The following is a 21855-nucleotide window of genomic DNA, read 5'->3' as shown; positions in this document are numbered from 1 at the left end:
ATAGTACACATCACATCTAGCCTGCTCTTGAGGGGTTCTTTATATTGGTGAACTTAAAGCAGGGGTTTGTGTGTCTGGGCCAGATAACTGCAGTTTTAAAAGGTAAAGAAGTTCACAAAGTTATGATAAGTCGAGAACTTGCCAGCAAAAAAACAAAAACCAATGACAAGAATTGTTTTCCTGCTGTCAAGTCCCAACTCAATCACAGAGTGTAGAGAGGATTGGGGAAGGGGAAGGAGGTGGTTCTGGAAACAATTAGAGACCAGTGTCTCTTATACAATCCTCCTCCTCCTGGGAAAACTGAGTTCAGAGAAGTTCAACGTGATTTAGAGAAGAATTGACAACTTAGTGAGGACGAGCAGAGTGCATTTCTGAGCCTGACATGTATATTTGCTGCTTGAATATGGACTAAGTCAGTGCAGCTCTGGGTGGACTCCATAGGTATGAAAAGATTTTGACATGGAGGTTCCCAACTGCTTTGGGGGAATGGAAGTAGTTTCCTTCTATAGGAGAATTCCTTCAATCAATGCTTTCAAACTTGACCCAATCCTATTCCTCCCTAACCTGTTAAAAAATTTCTGCGACCCGGCTGCCTCTGGTGTATCTTCAGGCCTTTTTCCTATCTGCCAAGCACTTCCCTTGTCAGAGGACAGATGGGTCACTTCCCCAGGAACCTAAGGTCTACTCAGTGATACTGATTTCTTCTTCCATACACTGGTATTTATGAGGAGGAATAACACTGGGGCTGGCAATAGATTATAAATGTGTGTGGAATAAAACATTATAGAACAACTCCCCCAAATAAAAAGTGTGTCTTGGTCTCAAGAAATCTTCAATATCTTCTGAACACCAGGTTCATGAAAGGAAGATAAAGCTAAGAGCCTGAGTGAAGAATGGAAAAGAGTAAGAGAAGAGAGAAGGGACAATCCAGGGACAGTTTTGCTATGACAACCAAGGGAATTTAGCTAAAGTCAGTTCAGTCTCAGACACAAAAAGAGAGAAAAAAAAAGAATCTCTCCTTTAAAATAAAAAGTTTAGCAATGTCAATTTGTTCCTTTTTATTTTAGCTTTGTAAACTAAAGAGCTAAAGGGCAGCATATTTGATTGTCTTTGAATAGACTCAGAAATATTTCTTGAAATAGAAAGACACTTAATTCAAAGAGAAGCATTTCTTTTGCGAGGTGCAGCTTCTCAGAGTAATCACAGTCTAAAGTATATAAAAGATGATCAATAGGTTGGAATTATGTGAGAACACAGATGTAGCTGGTGCTCCCAGAGGGCTTTGTTACACATGTGAAATTAAACTGGGGATTTGGGTGTGTGAACCTACAACCTGGAGATTTAGAAATGCAAAGCTGACCCAGTTGGGACATCATGGATTTCTCCTCTACAGCCAAGATGTTGAGAAGGAGAAATATCCTGAAATTGATCAGAGATTATAAGCATAAAGCAGGGGTTAATTGTGAATTTCATAGTATTTTTGTGGCAATTTAACAATCCTTAGGTATTTGAATGCTTGAATTACTGGGTCCGATTTTCCTGGACTCAAGAACTTTTTTTACTATGGCATGAGTTAATGTCCTCTCAGGTAGAGATCCTGCTTTAAGTGCTATGTGGCAAGAGCTACAATTAAGCCTCCACTTTCTTTCTTAATCCCTGCTTTAAGAGACATGTGTTCTCCCCAGTCAAGGAATAGTACCTCAGAAAATTTTGTTCTCTGGAATGACTGAAGCATCATATGGTTTCTAATCAGTCAATATGAAAATAGAGAATGTAGAAAAATACTTAAATAACAGATAATGGGACAGCAGCTAGAAGGCACATTGGAAAGGGCACCAGACATTGGAGTCAGGAGGCCTGTGTTCAATTTCAGTTCCAAACTCAAACCCTTAAAAATAAGTTTCTGATGCACCACAACTCATATCAACTCAGTGACTATGCAAATATTTTAAAAGAAGGAAATGATGTGGCTAATATAAGGGGCAAAGTTATTTTTGCAAGAGAGATAACTAAATTTTAAGCAAAAGTCACTTCTAGTCATGCATTTGGGGGCATGTAAATTCTTTCCAAGATATATTATTCCCTTTAAAAAGTGGATGTATTCAGAACCTTTGGAGGTCCTCTATTCAGAGCTAATTGGAATAAAGTTTGGGGGAAGAAGCGAAGCTCACTTTTGCTCATCCTCTATTATTAGTGGATCAAGGGTGTTCTTGTGATGAAATCCCAAGTGAAAATTCTTTACATCTGTAAGTATAAAAAATTCAAATGTCAATCCAAAGAAGCAGTAAAACGCATAATCAGAAAGATTGCTAGACAATTTTTGAAAGTGATAGTTTTCTCATGTGGTTCCTTACAATGACACAGGTACAGGTTTCTAGGACCTCTTCCTTCCCCCCAAATATGTATGATCAACTCGAAGGGCTAACGAGTTGCATGCTTCTTTACTGCAAAAGTTAAAATGTCACTGAAATCTAAAACACTCTATGACAGATATTTCGACCTGTGGGGCAATTTCTTGGAAATAAAATCATTTTGGGAAAAATAGTAAACCATCTACACTCCCTGGGATGCAAAGGAAGCAAAGATGAAGATGGACATCCCCTTTGCCAACAAGCAGCTAAAATACTTTTTCTCCTAAGATGTGATTATCAGTGTGTGTCAATAATCTACAGAATCCACTCAATGCATAATATGACCAAACATGGAGTTTGTTAGTGTAATTTAGAGCAGAAAATACCAATGACAAATCACAGCAGGGGGTGGGGGGGAGGGAAGAGCTAAGGAAACTCAAATGCTGATCATATTGCTCCAGTCAGCCTTTATGAGACATTTTGGTGCAAAGAAAAAGACTGAAGCAGCAAAAAAATTGAGACTTTAGATATTTCATAGAATTGAATGTTTCTCTTAATTATTTCTAAATTGGAAACTGACGAATATACTTTAGAGTTCTCTACTAAGGGAAGACCCTCCAAAGCATGCCCTTTTCACTCATTAAGGTTGCTGTTTGCTCAGTATTGCTATCATTGGAGGATTCGGGGAGGAATTCAAGCAATCTTAACTGTTGTAGGAAACATGTGTGTATGTGTAAAGGAGAGTTATGTGTATGTGTATAATATGAAAATATATGAACTTAGCTTACTTATATTATCATACTTTATATTCATAAATATATCAATTTGTAATTCCACCATGATGTGGTGTTTAGAGAAAACAAAAAAAAGTAGGAAAAATTATAAACTAAAAAAATACACAGCTGAACAAAAGAGCTATTTGCAGGGGAGAAAGATGTACTTTCAGGAATATAATTTCATGTATATACATTTTGAGGAAATTGGCAATTTATCGTAATGTACACTGAATCCTGGCCAGTTTATAGCTGGCCACATCTCAGTGTTCACTAGCAAAAAATAATACAAACCTATGCAACTGGATAACATAACTACATAGTGAACACTGAGATGTGGCCAGCTATAAACTAATTTTTCTAAAAACAATCAATAATCTTCTTATGATCTCACTATACTGAAATCAACAAATACACAAAATAAGTGGCGGGACTCACCCTCATCAGATGACCAATTGCTTTCTTCTCTTTCATTACTTTTTATTTATCAGCAAGGAATGAAGTGAAAAGAAAGAAGAAGGAAAAGAAACATTAATCCTCTTTCTAAAAGAGTCTAGAAAGGCCTAATTAGATTTAAGATCTTTTCTAAAACAAAACATCATTTATATTTGCATGAGTGCTCTTCAGTGTGACACAGAGAATTTGCAAATTTCCAAATATAAAATTCATATTCACAATATAGCTCACACCAAGGTAGCTGCCATTCCCGGAAGCATTTTTTTTTTTACACTGATGAAAGGAAAGTGAGAATTTGTGTCTATGAACCTAATACCTGGATATTTAGAATTGCAAAGTTAACCCAGTTCAGACATCATGGATTTCTCCTCTACAGCCAAGATGTTGAGAAGGAGAAATATCCTGAAATTTCTCAGAGATTATAAGCATAAAACAGGGGATAGGATATGGCAAGTTAATTATGAATTTCATAGTATTTTTGTGGCAATTTAAAAATCCTTATGTATTTGAATGCCTGAATTATTGGGTCCGATTTTCCTGGCATCAAGCACTTTTTTACTGTGGTGTGAGTTAATGTCCTCTCAGGTAGAGATCCCTCTCTACTCAACTTATTTTTGCTTTAAGTGCTATGGGGTAAGAGCTACAATTAAGCTTCCACTTTCTTTCTTAATCCCATTTCACTCAATCACTGCTTTAAGAGACATATCTTCTCCCCAGTCAAGGAATATTACCTCCAAAAATTCTGTTCTCCGGAATGACTGAAGCATCATATCATTTCTAATCAGTCAATATGATAATAGAGAATGTAGAAAAATACTTCAAATAAAAGATAATTGGACAGCAGCTTCAAGGCACATTGGAAAGAGCACCAGACATTGGAGTCAGGAGGCCTGTGTTCAATTTCAATTCGAAACTCAAATCCTTAAAAATAAGTGTCTGATATTCCACAACACATATCAACCCAGGGACTATGCAAATATTTTAAAAGAAGGAAATGATGTGGCTAATATAATGGGCAAAGATATTTTTGCAACAGAGATATCTATGTTTTAAGCAAAAGTCACTTCTAGTCATGCATTTGGGTGTACGTAAATTCTTTCCAAGATATATTATTCCCTTTAAAAAGTGGATGTATTCAGAACCTTTGGAGGTCCTCTATTCAGAGCTAATTGGAATAAAATTTGGGGGAAGAAGGGAAGCTCACTTTTGCTCATCCTCTATTATTAGTGGATCAAGGGTGTTCTTGTGATGAAATCCCAAGTGAAAATTCTTTACATCTGTAAGTATAAAAAATTCAAATGTCAATCCAAAGAAGCAGTAAAACGCATAATCAGAAAGATTGCTAGACAATTTTTGAAAGTGATAGTTTTCTCCTGTGGTTCATTGCAATGACACAGGTACAGATGTCTAGGACCTCTTCCTTCCCCCCAAATATGTATGATCAACTCGAAGGGCTAACGAGTTGCATGCTTCTTTACTGCAAAAGTTAAAATGTCACTGAAATCTAAAACACTCTATGACAGATATTTCGACCTGTGGGGCAATTTCTTGGAAATAAAATCATTTTGGGAAACATAGTAAACCATCTACACTCCCTGGGATGCAAAGGAAGCTAAGATGAAGATGGACATCACCTTTGCCAACAAGCAGCTAAAATACTTTTTCTCCTAAGATGTGATTATCAGTGTGTGTCAATAATCTACAGAATCCACTCAATGCATAATATGACCAAACATGGAGTTTGTTAGTGTAATTTAGAGCAGAAAATACCAATGACAAATCACGGCGGGGGGTGGGGGGGGAGGGAAGAGCTAAGGAAACTCAAATGCTGATCATATTGCTCCAGTCAGCCTTTATGAGACATTTTGGTGCAAAGAAAAAGACTGAAGCAGCAAAAAAATTGAGACTTTAGATATTTCATAGAATTGAATGTTTCTCTTAATTATTTCTAAATTGGAAACTGACGAATATACTTTAGAGTTCTCTACTAAGGGAAGACCCTCCAAAGCATGCACTTTTCACTCATTAAGGTTGCTGTTTGCTCAGTATTGCTATCATTGGAGGATTCGGGGAGGAATTCAAGCAATCTTAACTGTTGTAGGAAACATGTGTGTATGTGGAAAGGAGAGTTATGTGTATGTGTATAATATGAAAATATATGAACTTAGCTTACTTATATTATCATACTTTATATTCATAAATATATCAATTTGTAATTCCACCATGATGTGGTGTTTAGAGAAAACAAAAAAAAGTAGGAAAAACTATAAACTAAAAAAATACACAGCTGAACAAAAGAGCTATTTGCTAGGGAGAAAGATGTACTTTCAGGAATATAATTTCATGTATATACATTTTGAGGAAATTGGCAATTTATCGTAATGTACACTGAATCCTGGCCAGTTTATAGCTGGCCACATCTCAGTGTTCACTAGCAAAAAATAATACAAACCTATGCAACTGGATAACATAACTACATAGTGAACACTGCGATGTGGCCAGCTATAAACTAATTTTTCTAAAAACAATCAATAATCTTCTTATGATCTCACTATACTGAAATCAACAAATACACAAAATAAGTGGCGGGACTCACCCTCATCAGATGACCAATTGCTTTCTTCTCTTTCATTACTTTTTATTTATCAGCAAGGAATGAAGTGAAAAGAAAGAAGAAGGAAAAGAAACATTAATCCTCTTTCTAAAAGAGTCTAGAAAGGCCTAATTAGATTTAAGATCTTTTCTAAAACAAAACATCATTTACATTTGCATGAGTGCTCTTCAGTGTGACACAGAGAATTTACAAATTTCCAAATATAAAATTCATATTCACAATATAGCTCACACCAAGGTAGCTGCCATTCCCGGAAGCATTTTTTTTTTTACACTGATGAAAGGAAAGTGAGAATTTGTGTCTATGAACCTAATACCTGGATATTTAGAATTGCAAAGTTAACCCAGTTCAGACATCATGGATTTCTCCTCTACAGCCAAGATGTTGAGAAGGAGAAATATCCTGAAATTTCTCAGAGATTATAAGCATAAAACAGGGGATAGGATATGGCAAGTTAATTATGAATTTCATAGTATTTTTGTGGCAATTTAACAATCCTTATGTATTTGAATGCCTGAATTATTGGGTCCGATTTTCCTGGCATCAAGCACTTTTTTACTGTGGTGTGAGTTAATGTCCTCTCAGGTAGAGATCCCTCTCTACTCAACTTATTTTTGCTTTAAGTGCTATGGGGTAAGAGCTACAATTAAGCTTCCACTTTCTTTCTTAATCCCATTTCACTCAATCACTGCTTTAAGAGACATATTTTCTCCCCAGTCAAGGAATATTACCTCCAAAAATTCTGTTCTCCGGAATGACTGAAGCATCATATGATTTCTAATCAGTCAATATGATAATAGGAAATGTAGAAAAATACTTCAAATAAAAGATAATTGGACAGCAGCTAGAAGGCACATTGGAAAGAGCACCAGACATTGGAGTCAGGAGGCCTGTGTTCAATTTCAGTTCGAAACTCAAATCCTTAAAAATAAGTGTCTGATACTCCACAACACATATCAACCAAGGGACTATGCAAATATTTTAAAAGAAGGAAATGATGTGGCTAATATAAGGGGCAAAGTTATTTTTGCAACAGAGATATCTATGTTTTAAGCAAAAGTCACTTCTAGTCATGCATTTGGGTGTATGTAAATTCTTTACAAGATATATTATTCCCTTTAGAAAGTGGATGTATTCAGAACCTTTGGAGGTCCTCTATTCAGAGCTAATTGGAATAAAATTTGGGGGAAGAAGGGAAGCTCACTTTTGCTCATCCTCTATTATTAGTGGATCAAGGGTGTTCTTGTGATGAAATCCCAATTGAAAATTCTTTACATCTGTAAGTATAAAAAATTCAAATATCAACCCAAAGAAGCAGTAAAACGCATAATCAGAAAGATTGCTAGACAATTTTTGAAAGTGATAGTTTTCTCCTGTGGTTCATTGCAATGACACAGGTACAGATTTCAAGGACCTCTTCCTTCCCCCCAAATATGTATGATCAACTCGAAGGGCTAACGAGTTGCATGCTTCTTTACTGCAAAAGTTAAAATGTCACTGAAATCTAAAACACTCTATGACAGATATTTCGACCTGTGGGGCAATTTCTTGGAAATAAAATTATTTTTGGAGACATAGTAAACCATCTACACTCCCTGGGATGCAAAGGAAGCAAAGATGAAGATGGACATCACCTTTGCCAACAAGCAGCTAAAATACTTTTTCTCCTAAGATATGAGTATCAGTGTGTGTCAATAATCTACAGAATCCACTCAATGCATAATATGACCAAACATGGAGTTTGTTAGTGTAATTTAGAGCAGAAAATACCAATGACAAATCACAGCGGGGGGGGGGGGGAAGAGCTAAGGAAACTCAAATGCTGATCATATTGCTCCAGTCAGCCTTTATGAGACTTTTTGGTGCAAAGAAAAAGACTGAAGTAGGAAAAAAATTGAGACTTTAGATATTTCATAGAATTGAATGTTTCTCTTAATTATTTCTAAATTGGAAACTGACGAATATACTTTAGAGTTCTCTACTAAGGGAAGACCCTCCAAAGCATGCCCTTTTCACTCATTAAGGTTGCTGTTTGCTCAGTATTGCTATCATTGGAGGATTCGGGGAGTAATTCAAGCAATCTTAACTGTTGTAGGAAACGTGTGTATGTGTAAAGGAGAGTTATGTGTATGTGTATAATATGAAAATATATGAATTTATCTTACTTTATATTCATAAATATATCAATTTGTAATTCCAACTTGATATGGTGTTCAGAGGAAACAAAAAAAAAGCAGCAAAAACTATAAACTAAAAAAATACACAGCTGAACAAAAGAGCTATTTGCAGGGGAGAAAGATGTACTTTCAGGAATATAATTTCATGTATAAATATATACATTTTGAAGAAATTGGCATATCGTTATGTACACTGAATCCTGGCCAGTTTATAGCTGGCCACATCTCAGTGTTCACTCTGTAGTTTTCTTATCCAGTTGCATGGGTTTGTATTATTTTTTGCAATAAACTAGTTTTTCTAAAAACATTCAATAATCTTCTTATGATCTCACTATACTGAAATCAACAAATACACAAAATAAGTGGCAGGACTCACCCTCATCAGATGACCAATTGCTTTCTTCACTTTCATTACTTTTTATATTTCAGCAAGGAATGAAGTGAAAAGAAAGAAGAAGAAAATGAAACATTAATCCTCTTTCTAAAAGAGTCTAGAAAGGCCTAACTAGATTTAAGATCTTTTCTAAAACAAAACATCATTTACATTTGCATGAGTGCTCTTCAGTGTGACACAGAGAATCTGTAAAGCTCCAAATATAAAATTCATATTCACAATATAGCTCACACCAAGGTAGCTGCCATTCCCGGAAGCATTTTTTTTTTTTACACTGATGAAAGGAAAGTGAGAATTTGTGTCTATGAACCTAATACCTGGATATTTAGAATTGCAAAGTTGACCCAGTTGGGACATCATGGATTTCTCCTCTACAGCCAAGATGTTGAGAAGGAGAAATATCCCGAAATTTTTCAGAGATTATAAGCATAAAGCAGGGGATAGGATATGGCAAGTTAATTGTGAATTTCATAGTATTTTTGTGGCAATTTAACAATCCTTAGGTATTTGAATGCCTGAATTATTGGGTCCGATTTTCCTGTCATCAAGCACTTTTTTACTGTGGTGTGAGTTAATGTCCTCTCAGGTAGAGATCCCTCTCTACTCAACTTATTTTTGCTTTAAGTGCTATGGGGTAAGAGCTACAATTAAGCTTCCACTTTCTTTCTTAATCCCATTTCACTCAATCACTGCTTTAAGAGACATATCTTCTCCCCAGTCAAGGAATATTACCTCCAAAAATTCTGTTCTCTGGAATGACTGAAGCATCATATGGTTTCTAATCAGTCAATATGATAATAGAGAATGTAGAAAAATACTTATACTTAAAGTAAAACATAATGTTACAGCAGCTAGAAGGGACATTGGAAAGTGCACCAGACATTGGAGTCAGGAGGCCTGAGTTCAGTTTCAGTTCGAATCTGAAACCCTTAAAAATAAGTGTCTGATACTCCACAACTCATAGTCACAACCCAGTGACTATGCAAATATTTTAAAAGAAGGAAATGTTGCTGGTGATATATGAGAAGTCTATTTTTGAATTCGAGACCTCTAAATTTCAAGGAAATGTCCCTTCCATTTGAAGGTATGTACATTCTTTATACAAGGTATCTTCTTCTCTAAAAAAATGAAGGTATTCTGAACCTTTTGAGGTCCTCCTTACAGAGCTAATTGGAATAAAGTGTTTGGGGAAGAAGGGAAGCTCACTTTTTCTCATCTTTTATCCTGTTTGACTCAGGTGTGTTGTTATGACGGTAATGAAGATACGATTCCAATATATCTGTAAGTATAAAAATATCCAATAACAAACCAAAGAAGCAGTCAAATGCATAAATCAGACAAGTTTTGAAAGTGATAGTTTTCTCATGTGGTTCCTTACAATGACACAGGTACAGGTTTCTAGGACCTCTTCCTTCCCCCCAAATATGTATGATCAACTCGAAGGGCTAACGACTTGCATGCTTCTTTACTGCAAAAGTTAAAATGTCACTGAAATCTAAAACACTCTATGACAGATATTTCGACCTGTGGGGCAATTTCTTGGAAATAAAATCATTTTGGGAAACATAGTAAACCATCTACACTCCCTGGGATGCAAAGGAAGCTAAGATGAAGATGGACATCACCTTTGCCAACAAGCAGCTAAAATACTTTTTCTCCTAAGATGTGATTATCAGTGTGTGTCAATAATCTACAGAATCCACTCAATGCATAATATGACCAAACATGGAGTTTGTTAGTGTAATTTAGAGCACAACATACCCCTGACAAATAAAAAGGGGGAGAGCAAAGGACACTCAAATGCTGACCATATTGCTCAAGTCAGCCTGTATGAGACATTTTGGTGCGAAGAAAAAGACTGAAGCAGCAAAAACTTTGAGACTTTAGATATTTCATAGAATTGAATGTTTCTCTTAATTATTTCTAAATTGGAAACTGACAAATACACTTTAGTGTTCTCTACTAAGGGAAGACCCTCCTAAGCATGCTCATTTCACTCATTAAGGTTGCTGTTTGCTCAGAATTGCTATCATTGGAGGATTCGGGGAGGAATTCAAGCAATCTTAACTGTTGTAGGAAACGTGTGTGTATGTGTAAAGGAGAGTTATGTGTATGTGTATAATATGAAAATATATGAATTTATCTTACTTTATATTCATAAATATATCAATTTTTAATTCCAACTTGATATGGTGTTCAGAGGAAACAAAAAAAAAAGTAGCAAAAACTATAAACTAAAAAAATACACAGCTGAACAAAAGAGCTATTTGCAGGGGAGAAAGATGTACTTTCAGGAATATAATTTCATGTATAAATATATACATTTTGAAGAAATTGGCAATTTATCGTTATGTACACTGAATCCTGGCCAGTTTATAGCTGGCCACATCTCAGTGTTCACTCTGTAGTTTTCTTATCCAGTTGCATGGGTTTGTATTATTTTTTGCAATAAACTAGTTTTTCTAAAAACATTCCATAATCTTCTTATGATCTCACTATACTGAAATCAACAAATACACAAAATAAGTGGCAGGACTCACCCTCATCAGATGACCAATTGCTTTCTTCACTTTCATTACTTTTTATATTTCAGCAAGGAATGAAGTGAAAAGAAAGAAGAAGAAAATGAAACATTAATCCTCTTTCTAAAAGAGTCTAGAAAGGCCTAACTAGATTTAAGATCTTTTCTAAAACAAAACATCATTTACATTTGCATGAGTGCTCTTCAGTGTGACACAGAGAATCTGTAAAGCTCCAAATATAAAATTCATATTCACAATATAGCTCACACCAAGGTAGCTGCCATTCCCGGAAGCATTTTTTTTTTTTACACTGATGAAAGGAAAGTGAGAATTTGTGTCTATGAACCTAATACCTGGATATTTAGAATTGCAAAGTTGACCCAGTTGGGACATCATGGATTTCTCCTCTACAGCCAAGATGTTGAGAAGGAGAAATATCCCGAAATTTTTCAGAGATTATAAGCATAAAGCAGGGGATAGGATATGGCAAGTTAATTGTGAATTTCATAGTATTTTTGTGGCAATTTAACAATCCTTAGGTATTTGAATGCCTGAATTATTGGGTCCGATTTTCCTGTCATCAAGCACTTTTTTACTGTGGTGTGAGTTAATGTCCTCTCAGGTAGAGATCCCTCTCTACTCAACTTATTTTTGCTTTAAGTGCTATGGGGTAAGAGCTACAATTAAGCTTCCACTTTCTTTCTTAATCCCATTTCACTCAATCACTGCTTTAAGAGACATATCTTCTCCCCAGTCAAGGAATATTACCTCCAAAAATTCTGTTCTCTGGAATGACTGAAGCATCATATGGTTTCTAATCAGTCAATATGATAATAGAGAATGTAGAAAAATACTTATACTTAAAGTAAAACATAATGTTACAGCAGCTAGAAGGGACATTGGAAAGTGCACCAGACATTGGAGTCAGGAGGCCTGAGTTCAGTTTCAGTTCGAATCTGAAACCCTTAAAAATAAGTGTCTGATACTCCACAACTCATAGTCACAACCCAGTGACTATGCAAATATTTTAAAAGAAGGAAATGTTGCTGGTGATATATGAGAAGTCTATTTTTGAATTCGAGACCTCTAAATTTCAAGGAAATGTCCCTTCCATTTGAAGGTATGTACATTCTTTATACAAGGTATCTTCTTCTCTAAAAAAATGAAGGTATTCTGAACCTTTTGAGGTCCTCCTTACAGAGCTAATTGGAATAAAGTGTTTGGGGAAGAAGGGAAGCTCACTTTTTCTCATCTTTTATCCTGTTTGACTCAGGTGTGTTGTTATGACGGTAATGAAGATACGATTCCAATATATCTGTAAGTATAAAAATATCCAATAACAAACCAAAGAAGCAGTCAAATGCATAAATCAGACAAGTTTTGAAAGTGATAGTTTTCTCATGTGGTTCCTTACAATGACACAGGTACAGGTTTCTAGGACCTCTTCCTTCCCCCCAAATATGTATGATCAACTCGAAGGGCTAACGACTTGCATGCTTCTTTACTGCAAAAGTTAAAATGTCACTGAAATCTAAAACACTCTATGACAGATATTTCGACCTGTGGGGCAATTTCTTGGAAATAAAATCATTTTGGGAATCATAGTAAACCATCTACACTCCCTGGGATGCAAAGGAAGCTAAGATGAAGATGGACATCACCTTTGCCAACAAGCAGCTAAAATACTTTTTCTCCTAAGATGTGATTATCAGTGTGTGTCAATAATCTACAGAATCCACTCAATGCATAATATGACCAAACATGGAGTTTGTTAGTGTAATTTAGAGCACAACATACCCCTGACAAATAAAAAGGGGGAGAGCAAAGGACACTCAAATGCTGACCATATTGCTCAAGTCAGCCTGTATGAGACATTTTGGTGCGAAGAAAAAGACTGAAGCAGCAAAAACTTTGAGACTTTAGATATTTCATAGAATTGAATGTTTCTCTTAATTATTTCTAAATTGGAAACTGACAAATACACTTTAGTGTTCTCTACTAAGGGAAGACCCTACTAAGCATGCTCATTTCACTCATTAAGGTTGCTGTTTGCTCAGAATTGCTATCATTGGAGGATTCGGGGAGGAATTCAAGCAATCTTAACTGTTGTAGGAAACGTGTGTGTATGTGTAAAGGAGAGTTATGTGTATGTGTATAATATGAAAATATATGAATTTATCTTACTTTATATTCATAAATATATCAATTTTTAATTCCAACTTGATATGGTGTTCAGAGGAAACAAAAAAAAAAGTAGCAAAAACTATAAACTAAAAAAATACACAGCTGAACAAAAGAGCTATTTGCAGGGGAGAAAGATGTACTTTCAGGAATATAATTTCATGTATAAATATATACATTTTGAAGAAATTGGCAATTTATCGTTATGTACACTGAATCCTGGCCAGTTTATAGCTGGCCACATCGCAGTGTTCACTCTGTAGTTTTCTTATCCAGTTGCATGGGTTTGTATTATTTTTTGCAATAAACTAGTTTTTCTAAAAACATTCAATAATCTTCTTATGATCTCACTATACTTAAATCAACAAATACACAAAATAAGTGGCAGGACTCACCCTCATCAGATGACCAATTGCTTTCTTCACTTTCATTACTTTTTATATTTCAGCAAGGAATGAAGTGAAAAGAAAGAAGAAGAAAATGAAACATTAATCCTCTTTCTAAAAGAGTCTAGAAAGGCCTAACTAGATTTAAGATCTTTTCTAAAACAAAACATCATTTACATTTGCATGAGTGCTCTTCAGTGTGACACAGAGAATCTGTAAAGCTCCAAATATAAAATTCATATTCACAATATAGCTCACACCAAGGTAGCTGCCATTCCCGGAAGCATTTTTTTTTTTTTACACTGATGAAAGGAAAGTGAGAATTTGTGTCTATGAACCTAATACCTGGATATTTAGAATTGCAAAGTTGACCCAGTTGGGACATCATGGATTTCTCCTCTACAGCCAAGATGTTGAGAAGGAGAAATATCCCGAAATTTTTCAGAGATTATAAGCATAAAGCAGGGGATAGGATATGGCAAGTTAATTGTGAATTTCATAGTATTTTTGTGGCAATTTAACAATCCTTAGGTATTTGAATGCCTGAATTATTGGGTCCGATTTTCCTGTCATCAAGCACTTTTTTACTGTGGTGTGAGTTAATGTCCTCTCAGGTAGAGATCCCTCTCTACTCAACTTATTTTTGCTTTAAGTGCTATGGGGTAAGAGCTACAATTAAGCTTCCACTTTCTTTCTTAATCCCATTTCACTCAATCACTGCTTTAAGAGACATATCTTCTCCCCAATCAAGGAATATTACCTCCAAAAATTCTGTTCTCTGGAATGACTGAAGCATCATATGGTTTCTAATCAGTCAATATGATAATAGAGAATGTAGAAAAATACTTATACTTAAAGTAAAACATAATGTTACAGCAGCTAGAAGGGACATTGGAAAGTGCACCAGACATTGGAGTCAGGAGGCCTGAGTTCAGTTTCAGTTCGAATCTGAAACCCTTAAAAATAAGTGTCTGATACTCCACAACTCATAGTCACAACCCAGTGACTATGCAAATATTTTAAAAGAAGGAAATGTTGCTGGTGATATATGAGAAGTCTATTTTTGAATTCGAGACCTCTAAATTTCAAGGAAATGTCCCTTCCATTTGAAGGTATGTACATTCTTTATACAAGGTATCTTCTTCTCTAAAAAAATGAAGGTATTCTGAACCTTTTGAGGTCCTCCTTACAGAGCTAATTGGAATAAAGTGTTTGGGGAAGAAGGGAAGCTCACTTTTTCTCATCTTTTATCCTGTTTGACTCAGGTGTGTTGTTATGACGGTAATGAAGATACGATTCCAATATATCTGTAAGTATAAAAATATCCAATAACAAACCAAAGAAGCAGTCAAATGCATAAATCAGACAAGTTTTGAAAGTGATAGTTTTCTCATGTGGTTCCTTACAATGACACAGGTACAGGTTTCTAGGACCCCTTCCTTCCCCCCAAATATGTATGATCAACTCGAAGGGCTAACGACTTGCATGCTTCTTTACTGCAAAAGTTAAAATGTCACTGAAATCTAAAACACTCTATGACAGATATTTCGACCTGTGGGGCAATTTCTTGGAAATAAAATCATTTTGGGAAACATAGTAAACCATCTACACTCCCTGGGATGCAAAGGAAGCTAAGATGAAGATGGACATCACCTTTGCCAACAAGCAGCTAAAATACTTTTTCTCCTAAGATGTGATTATCAGTGTGTGTCAATAATCTACAGAATCCACTCAATGCATAATATGACCAAACATGGAGTTTGTTAGTGTAATTTAGAGCACAACATACCCCTGACAAATAAAAAGGGGGAGAGCAAAGGACACTCAAATGCTGACCATATTGCTCAAGTCAGCCTGTATGAGACATTTTGGTGCGAAGAAAAAGACTGAAGCAGCAAAAACTTTGAGACTTTAGATATTTCATAGAATTGAATGTTTCTCTTAATTATTTCTAAATTGGAAACTGACAAATATACTTTAGTGTTCTCTACTAAGGGAAGACCCTCCTAAGCATGCTCATTTCACTCATTAAGGTTGCTGTTTGCTCAGAATTGCTATCATTGGAGGATTCGGGGAGGAATTCAAGCAATCTTAACTGTTGTAGGAAACGTGTGTGTATGTGTAAAGGAGAGTTATGTGTATGTGTATAATATGAAAATATATGAATTTATCTTACTTTATATTCATAAATATATCAATTTTTAATTCCAACTTGATATGGTGTTCAGAGGAAACAAAAAAAAAGTAGCAAAAACTATAAACTAAAAAAATACACAGCTGAACAAAAGAGCTATTTGCAGGGGAGAAAGATGTACTTTCAGGAATATAATTTCATGTATAAATATATACATTTTGAAGAAATTGGCAATTTATCGTTATGTACACTGAATCCTGGCCAGTTTATAGCTGGCCACATCTCAGTGTTCACTCTGTAGTTTTCTTATCCAGTTGCATGGGTTTGTATTATTTTTTGCAATAAACTAGTTTTTCTAAAAACATTCAATAATCTTCTTATGATCTCACTATACTGAAATCAACAAATACACAAAATAAGTGGCAGGACTCACCCTCATCAGATGACCAATTGCTTTCTTCACTTTCATTACTTTTTATATTTCAGCAAGGAATGAAGTGAAAAGAAAGAAGAAGAAAATGAAACATTAATCCTCTTTCTAAAAGAGTCTAGAAAGGCCTAACTAGATTTAAGATCTTTTCTAAAACAAAACATCATTTACATTTGCATGAGTGCTCTTCAGTGTGACACAGAGAATCTGTAAAGCTCCAAATATAAAATTCATATTCACAATATAGCTCACACCAAGGTAGCTGCCATTCCCGGAAGCATTTTTTTTTTTTACACTGATGAAAGGAAAGTGAGAATTTGTGTCTATGAACCTAATACCTGGATATTTAGAATTGCAAAGTTGACCCAGTTGGGACATCATGGATTTCTCCTCTACAGCCAAGATGTTGAGAAGGAGAAATATCCCGAAATTTTTCAGAGATTATAAGCATAAAGCAGGGGATAGGATATGGCAAGTTAATTGTGAATTTCATAGTATTTTTGTGGCAATTTAACAATCCTTAGGTATTTGAATGCCTGAATTATTGGGTCCGATTTTCCTGTCATCAAGCACTTTTTTACTGTGGTGTGAGTTAATGTCCTCTCAGGTAGAGATCCCTCTCTACTCAACTTATTTTTGCTTTAAGTGCTATGGGGTAAGAGCTACAATTAAGCTTCCACTTTCTTTCTTAATCCCATTTCACTCAATCACTGCTTTAAGAGACATATCTTCTCCCCAATCAAGGAATATTACCTCCAAAAATTCTGTTCTCTGGAATGACTGAAGCATCATATGGTTTCTAATCAGTCAATATGATAATAGAGAATGTAGAAAAATACTTATACTTAAAGTAAAACATAATGTTACAGCAGCTAGAAGGGACATTGGAAAGTGCACCAGACATTGGAGTCAGGAGGCCTGAGTTCAGTTTCAGTTCGAATCTGAAACCCTTAAAAATAAGTGTCTGATACTCCACAACTCATAGTCACAACCCAGTGACTATGCAAATATTTTAAAAGAAGGAAATGTTGCTGGTGATATATGAGAAGTCTATTTTTGAATTCGAGACCTCTAAATTTCAAGGAAATGTCCCTTCCATTTGAAGGTATGTACATTCTTTATACAAGGTATCTTCTTCTCTAAAAAAATGAAGGTATTCTGAACCTTTTGAGGTCCTCCTTACAGAGCTAATTGGAATAAAGTGTTTGGGGAAGAAGGGAAGCTCACTTTTTCTCATCTTTTATCCTGTTTGACTCAGGTGTGTTGTTATGACGGTAATGAAGATACGATTCCAATATATCTGTAAGTATAAAAATATCCAATAACAAACCAAAGAAGCAGTCAAATGCATAAATCAGACAAGTTTTGAAAGTGATAGTTTTCTCATGTGGTTCCTTACAATGACACAGGTACAGGTTTCTAGGACCCCTTCCTTCCCCCCAAATATGTATGATCAACTCGAAGGGCTAACGACTTGCATGCTTCTTTACTGCAAAAGTTAAAATGTCACTGAAATCTAAAACACTCTATGACAGATATTTCGACCTGTGGGGCAATTTCTTGGAAATAAAATCATTTTGGGAAACATAGTAAACCATCTACACTCCCTGGGATGCAAAGGAAGCTAAGATGAAGATGGACATCACCTTTGCCAACAAGCAGCTAAAATACTTTTTCTCCTAAGATGTGATTATCAGTGTGTGTCAATAATCTACAGAATCCACTCAATGCATAATATGACCAAACATGGAGTTTGTTAGTGTAATTTAGAGCACAACATACCCCTGACAAATAAAAAGGGGGAGAGCAAAGGACACTCAAATGCTGACCATATTGCTCAAGTCAGCCTGTATGAGACATTTTGGTGCGAAGAAAAAGACTGAAGCAGCAAAAACTTTGAGACTTTAGATATTTCATAGAATTGAATGTTTCTCTTAATTATTTCTAAATTGGAAACTGACAAATATACTTTAGTGTTCTCTACTAAGGGAAGACCCTCCTAAGCATGCTCATTTCACTCATTAAGGTTGCTGTTTGCTCAGAATTGCTATCATTGGAGGATTCGGGGAGGAATTCAAGCAATCTTAACTGTTGTAGGAAACGTGTGTGTATGTGTAAAGGAGAGTTATGTGTATGTGTATAATATGAAAATATATGAATTTATCTTACTTTATATTCATAAATATATCAATTTTTAATTCCAACTTGATATGGTGTTCAGAGGAAACAAAAAAAAAAGTAGCAAAAACTATAAACTAAAAAAATACACAGCTGAACAAAAGAGCTATTTGCAGGGGAGAAAGATGTACTTTCAGGAATATAATTTCATGTATAAATATATACATTTTGAAGAAATTGGCAATTTATCGTTATGTACACTGAATCCTGGCCAGTTTATAGCTGGCCACATCTCAGTGTTCACTCTGTAGTTTTCTTATCCAGTTGCATGGGTTTGTATTATTTTTTGCAATAAACTAGTTTTTCTAAAAACATTCCATAATCTTCTTATGATCTCACTATACTGAAATCAACAAATACACAAAATAAGTGGCAGGACTCACCCTCATCAGATGACCAATTGCTTTCTTCACTTTCATTACTTTTTATATTTCAGCAAGGAATGAAGTGAAAAGAAAGAAGAAGAAAATGAAACATTAATCCTCTTTCTAAAAGAGTCTAGAAAGGCCTAACTAGATTTAAGATCTTTTCTAAAACAAAACATCATTTACATTTGCATGAGTGCTCTTCAGTGTGACACAGAGAATCTGTAAAGCTCCAAATATAAAATTCATATTCACAATATAGCTCACACCAAGGTAGCTGCCATTCCCGGAAGCATTTTTTTTTTTTACACTGATGAAAGGAAAGTGAGAATTTGTGTCTATGAACCTAATACCTGGATATTTAGAATTGCAAAGTTGACCCAGTTGGGACATCATGGATTTCTCCTCTACAGCCAAGATGTTGAGAAGGAGAAATATCCCGAAATTTTTCAGAGATTATAAGCATAAAGCAGGGGATAGGATATGGCAAGTTAATTGTGAATTTCATAGTATTTTTGTGGCAATTTAACAATCCTTAGGTATTTGAATGCCTGAATTATTGGGTCCGATTTTCCTGTCATCAAGCACTTTTTTACTGTGGTGTGAGTTAATGTCCTCTCAGGTAGAGATCCCTCTCTACTCAACTTATTTTTGCTTTAAGTGCTATGGGGTAAGAGCTACAATTAAGCTTCCACTTTCTTTCTTAATCCCATTTCACTCAATCACTGCTTTAAGAGACATATCTTCTCCCCAATCAAGGAATATTACCTCCAAAAATTCTGTTCTCTGGAATGACTGAAGCATCATATGGTTTCTAATCAGTCAATATGATAATAGAGAATGTAGAAAAATACTTATACTTAAAGTAAAACATAATGTTACAGCAGCTAGAAGGGACATTGGAAAGTGCACCAGACATTGGAGTCAGGAGGCCTGAGTTCAGTTTCAGTTCGAATCTGAAACCCTTAAAAATAAGTGTCTGATACTCCACAACTCATAGTCACAACCCAGTGACTATGCAAATATTTTAAAAGAAGGAAATGTTGCTGGTGATATATGAGAAGTCTATTTTTGAATTCGAGACCTCTAAATTTCAAGGAAATGTCCCTTCCATTTGAAGGTATGTACATTCTTTATACAAGGTATCTTCTTCTCTAAAAAAATGAAGGTATTCTGAACCTTTTGAGGTCCTCCTTACAGAGCTAATTGGAATAAAGTGTTTGGGGAAGAAGGGAAGCTCACTTTTTCTCATCTTTTATCCTGTTTGACTCAGGTGTGTTGTTATGACGGTAATGAAGATACGATTCCAATATATCTGTAAGTATAAAAATATCCAATAACAAACCAAAGAAGCAGTCAAATGCATAAATCAGACAAGTTTTGAAAGTGATAGTTTTCTCATGTGGTTCCTTACAATGACACAGGTACAGGTTTCTAGGACCCCTTCCTTCCCCCCAAATATGTATGATCAACTCGAAGGGCTAACGACTTGCATGCTTCTTTACTGCAAAAGTTAAAATGTCACTGAAATCTAAAACACTCTATGACAGATATTTCGACCTGTGGGGCAATTTCTTGGAAATAAAATCATTTTGGGAAACATAGTAAACCATCTACACTCCCTGGGATGCAAAGGAAGCTAAGATGAAGATGGACATCACCTTTGCCAACAAGCAGCTAAAATACTTTTTCTCCTAAGATGTGATTATCAGTGTGTGTCAATAATCTACAGAATCCACTCAATGCATAATATGACCAAACATGGAGTTTGTTAGTGTAATTTAGAGCACAACATACCCCTGACAAATAAAAAGGGGGAGAGCAAAGGACACTCAAATGCTGACCATATTGCTCAAGTCAGCCTGTATGAGACATTTTGGTGCGAAGAAAAAGACTGAAGCAGCAAAAACTTTGAGACTTTAGATATTTCATAGAATTGAATGTTTCTCTTAATTATTTCTAAATTGGAAACTGACAAATATACTTTAGTGTTCTCTACTAAGGGAAGACCCTCCTAAGCATGCTCATTTCACTCATTAAGGTTGCTGTTTGCTCAGAATTGCTATCATTGGAGGATTCGGGGAGGAATTCAAGCAATCTTAACTGTTGTAGGAAACGTGTGTGTATGTGTAAAGGAGAGTTATGTGTATGTGTATAATATGAAAATATATGAATTTATCTTACTTTATATTCATAAATATATCAATTTTTAATTCCAACTTGATATGGTGTTCAGAGGAAACAAAAAAAAAAGTAGCAAAAACTATAAACTAAAAAAATACACAGCTGAACAAAAGAGCTATTTGCAGGGGAGAAAGATGTACTTTCAGGAATATAATTTCATGTATAAATATATACATTTTGAAGAAATTGGCAATTTATCGTTATGTACACTGAATCCTGGCCAGTTTATAGCTGGCCACATCTCAGTGTTCACTCTGTAGTTTTCTTATCCAGTTGCATGGGTTTGTATTATTTTTTGCAATAAACTAGTTTTTCTAAAAACATTCCATAATCTTCTTATGATCTCACTATACTGAAATCAACAAATACACAAAATAAGTGGCAGGACTCACCCTCATCAGATGACCAATTGCTTTCTTCACTTTCATTACTTTTTATATTTCAGCAAGGAATGAAGTGAAAAGAAAGAAGAAGAAAATGAAACATTAATCCTCTTTCTAAAAGAGTCTAGAAAGGCCTAACTAGATTTAAGATCTTTTCTAAAACAAAACATCATTTACATTTGCATGAGTGCTCTTCAGTGTGACACAGAGAATCTGTAAAGCTCCAAATATAAAATTCATATTCACAATATAGCTCACACCAAGGTAGCTGCCATTCCCGGAAGCATTTTTTTTTTTTACACTGATGAAAGGAAAGTGAGAATTTGT

General features: G+C 35.2%; 1 protein-coding gene across 2 annotated transcripts in view; it reads right to left on the bottom strand.

Moving 5' to 3' along the window:
• Window positions 1-21855, bottom strand: part of LOC141561376 (uncharacterized) — a 150609-nt gene that overhangs the window by 116545 nt on the left and 12209 nt on the right. Inside the window, exons 9-24 of one of the 2 annotated variants that reach the window (XM_074300860.1) lie at window positions 21538-21575; window positions 20204-20276; window positions 18980-19017; window positions 17646-17718; window positions 16422-16459; window positions 15089-15161; window positions 13864-13901; window positions 12530-12602; window positions 11306-11343; window positions 9972-10044; window positions 8748-8785; window positions 7399-7471; window positions 6177-6214; window positions 4785-4857; window positions 3563-3600; window positions 2172-2244 (exon numbers count right to left, since the gene is read on the bottom strand). In XM_074300860.1, the coding sequence (XP_074156961.1) occupies window positions 2172-2244; window positions 3563-3600; window positions 4785-4857; window positions 6177-6214; window positions 7399-7471; window positions 8748-8785; window positions 9972-10044; window positions 11306-11343; window positions 12530-12602; window positions 13864-13901; window positions 15089-15161; window positions 16422-16459; window positions 17646-17718; window positions 18980-19017; window positions 20204-20276; window positions 21538-21575 (888 nt within the window). The remainder of the gene's footprint in view (window positions 1-2171; window positions 2245-3562; window positions 3601-4784; window positions 4858-6176; window positions 6215-7398; window positions 7472-8747; window positions 8786-9971; window positions 10045-11305; window positions 11344-12529; window positions 12603-13863; window positions 13902-15088; window positions 15162-16421; window positions 16460-17645; window positions 17719-18979; window positions 19018-20203; window positions 20277-21537; window positions 21576-21855) is intronic. The other variant, XM_074300861.1, reaches the window with a different exon arrangement.

The sequence above is a fragment of the Sminthopsis crassicaudata genome, chromosome 3, assembly GCF_048593235.1.
Source record: "Sminthopsis crassicaudata isolate SCR6 chromosome 3, ASM4859323v1, whole genome shotgun sequence".
NCBI classification, from domain to species: Eukaryota; Metazoa; Chordata; class Mammalia; order Dasyuromorphia; family Dasyuridae; genus Sminthopsis; species Sminthopsis crassicaudata.
This window is presented reverse-complemented; position numbering and strand designations above follow the sequence as displayed.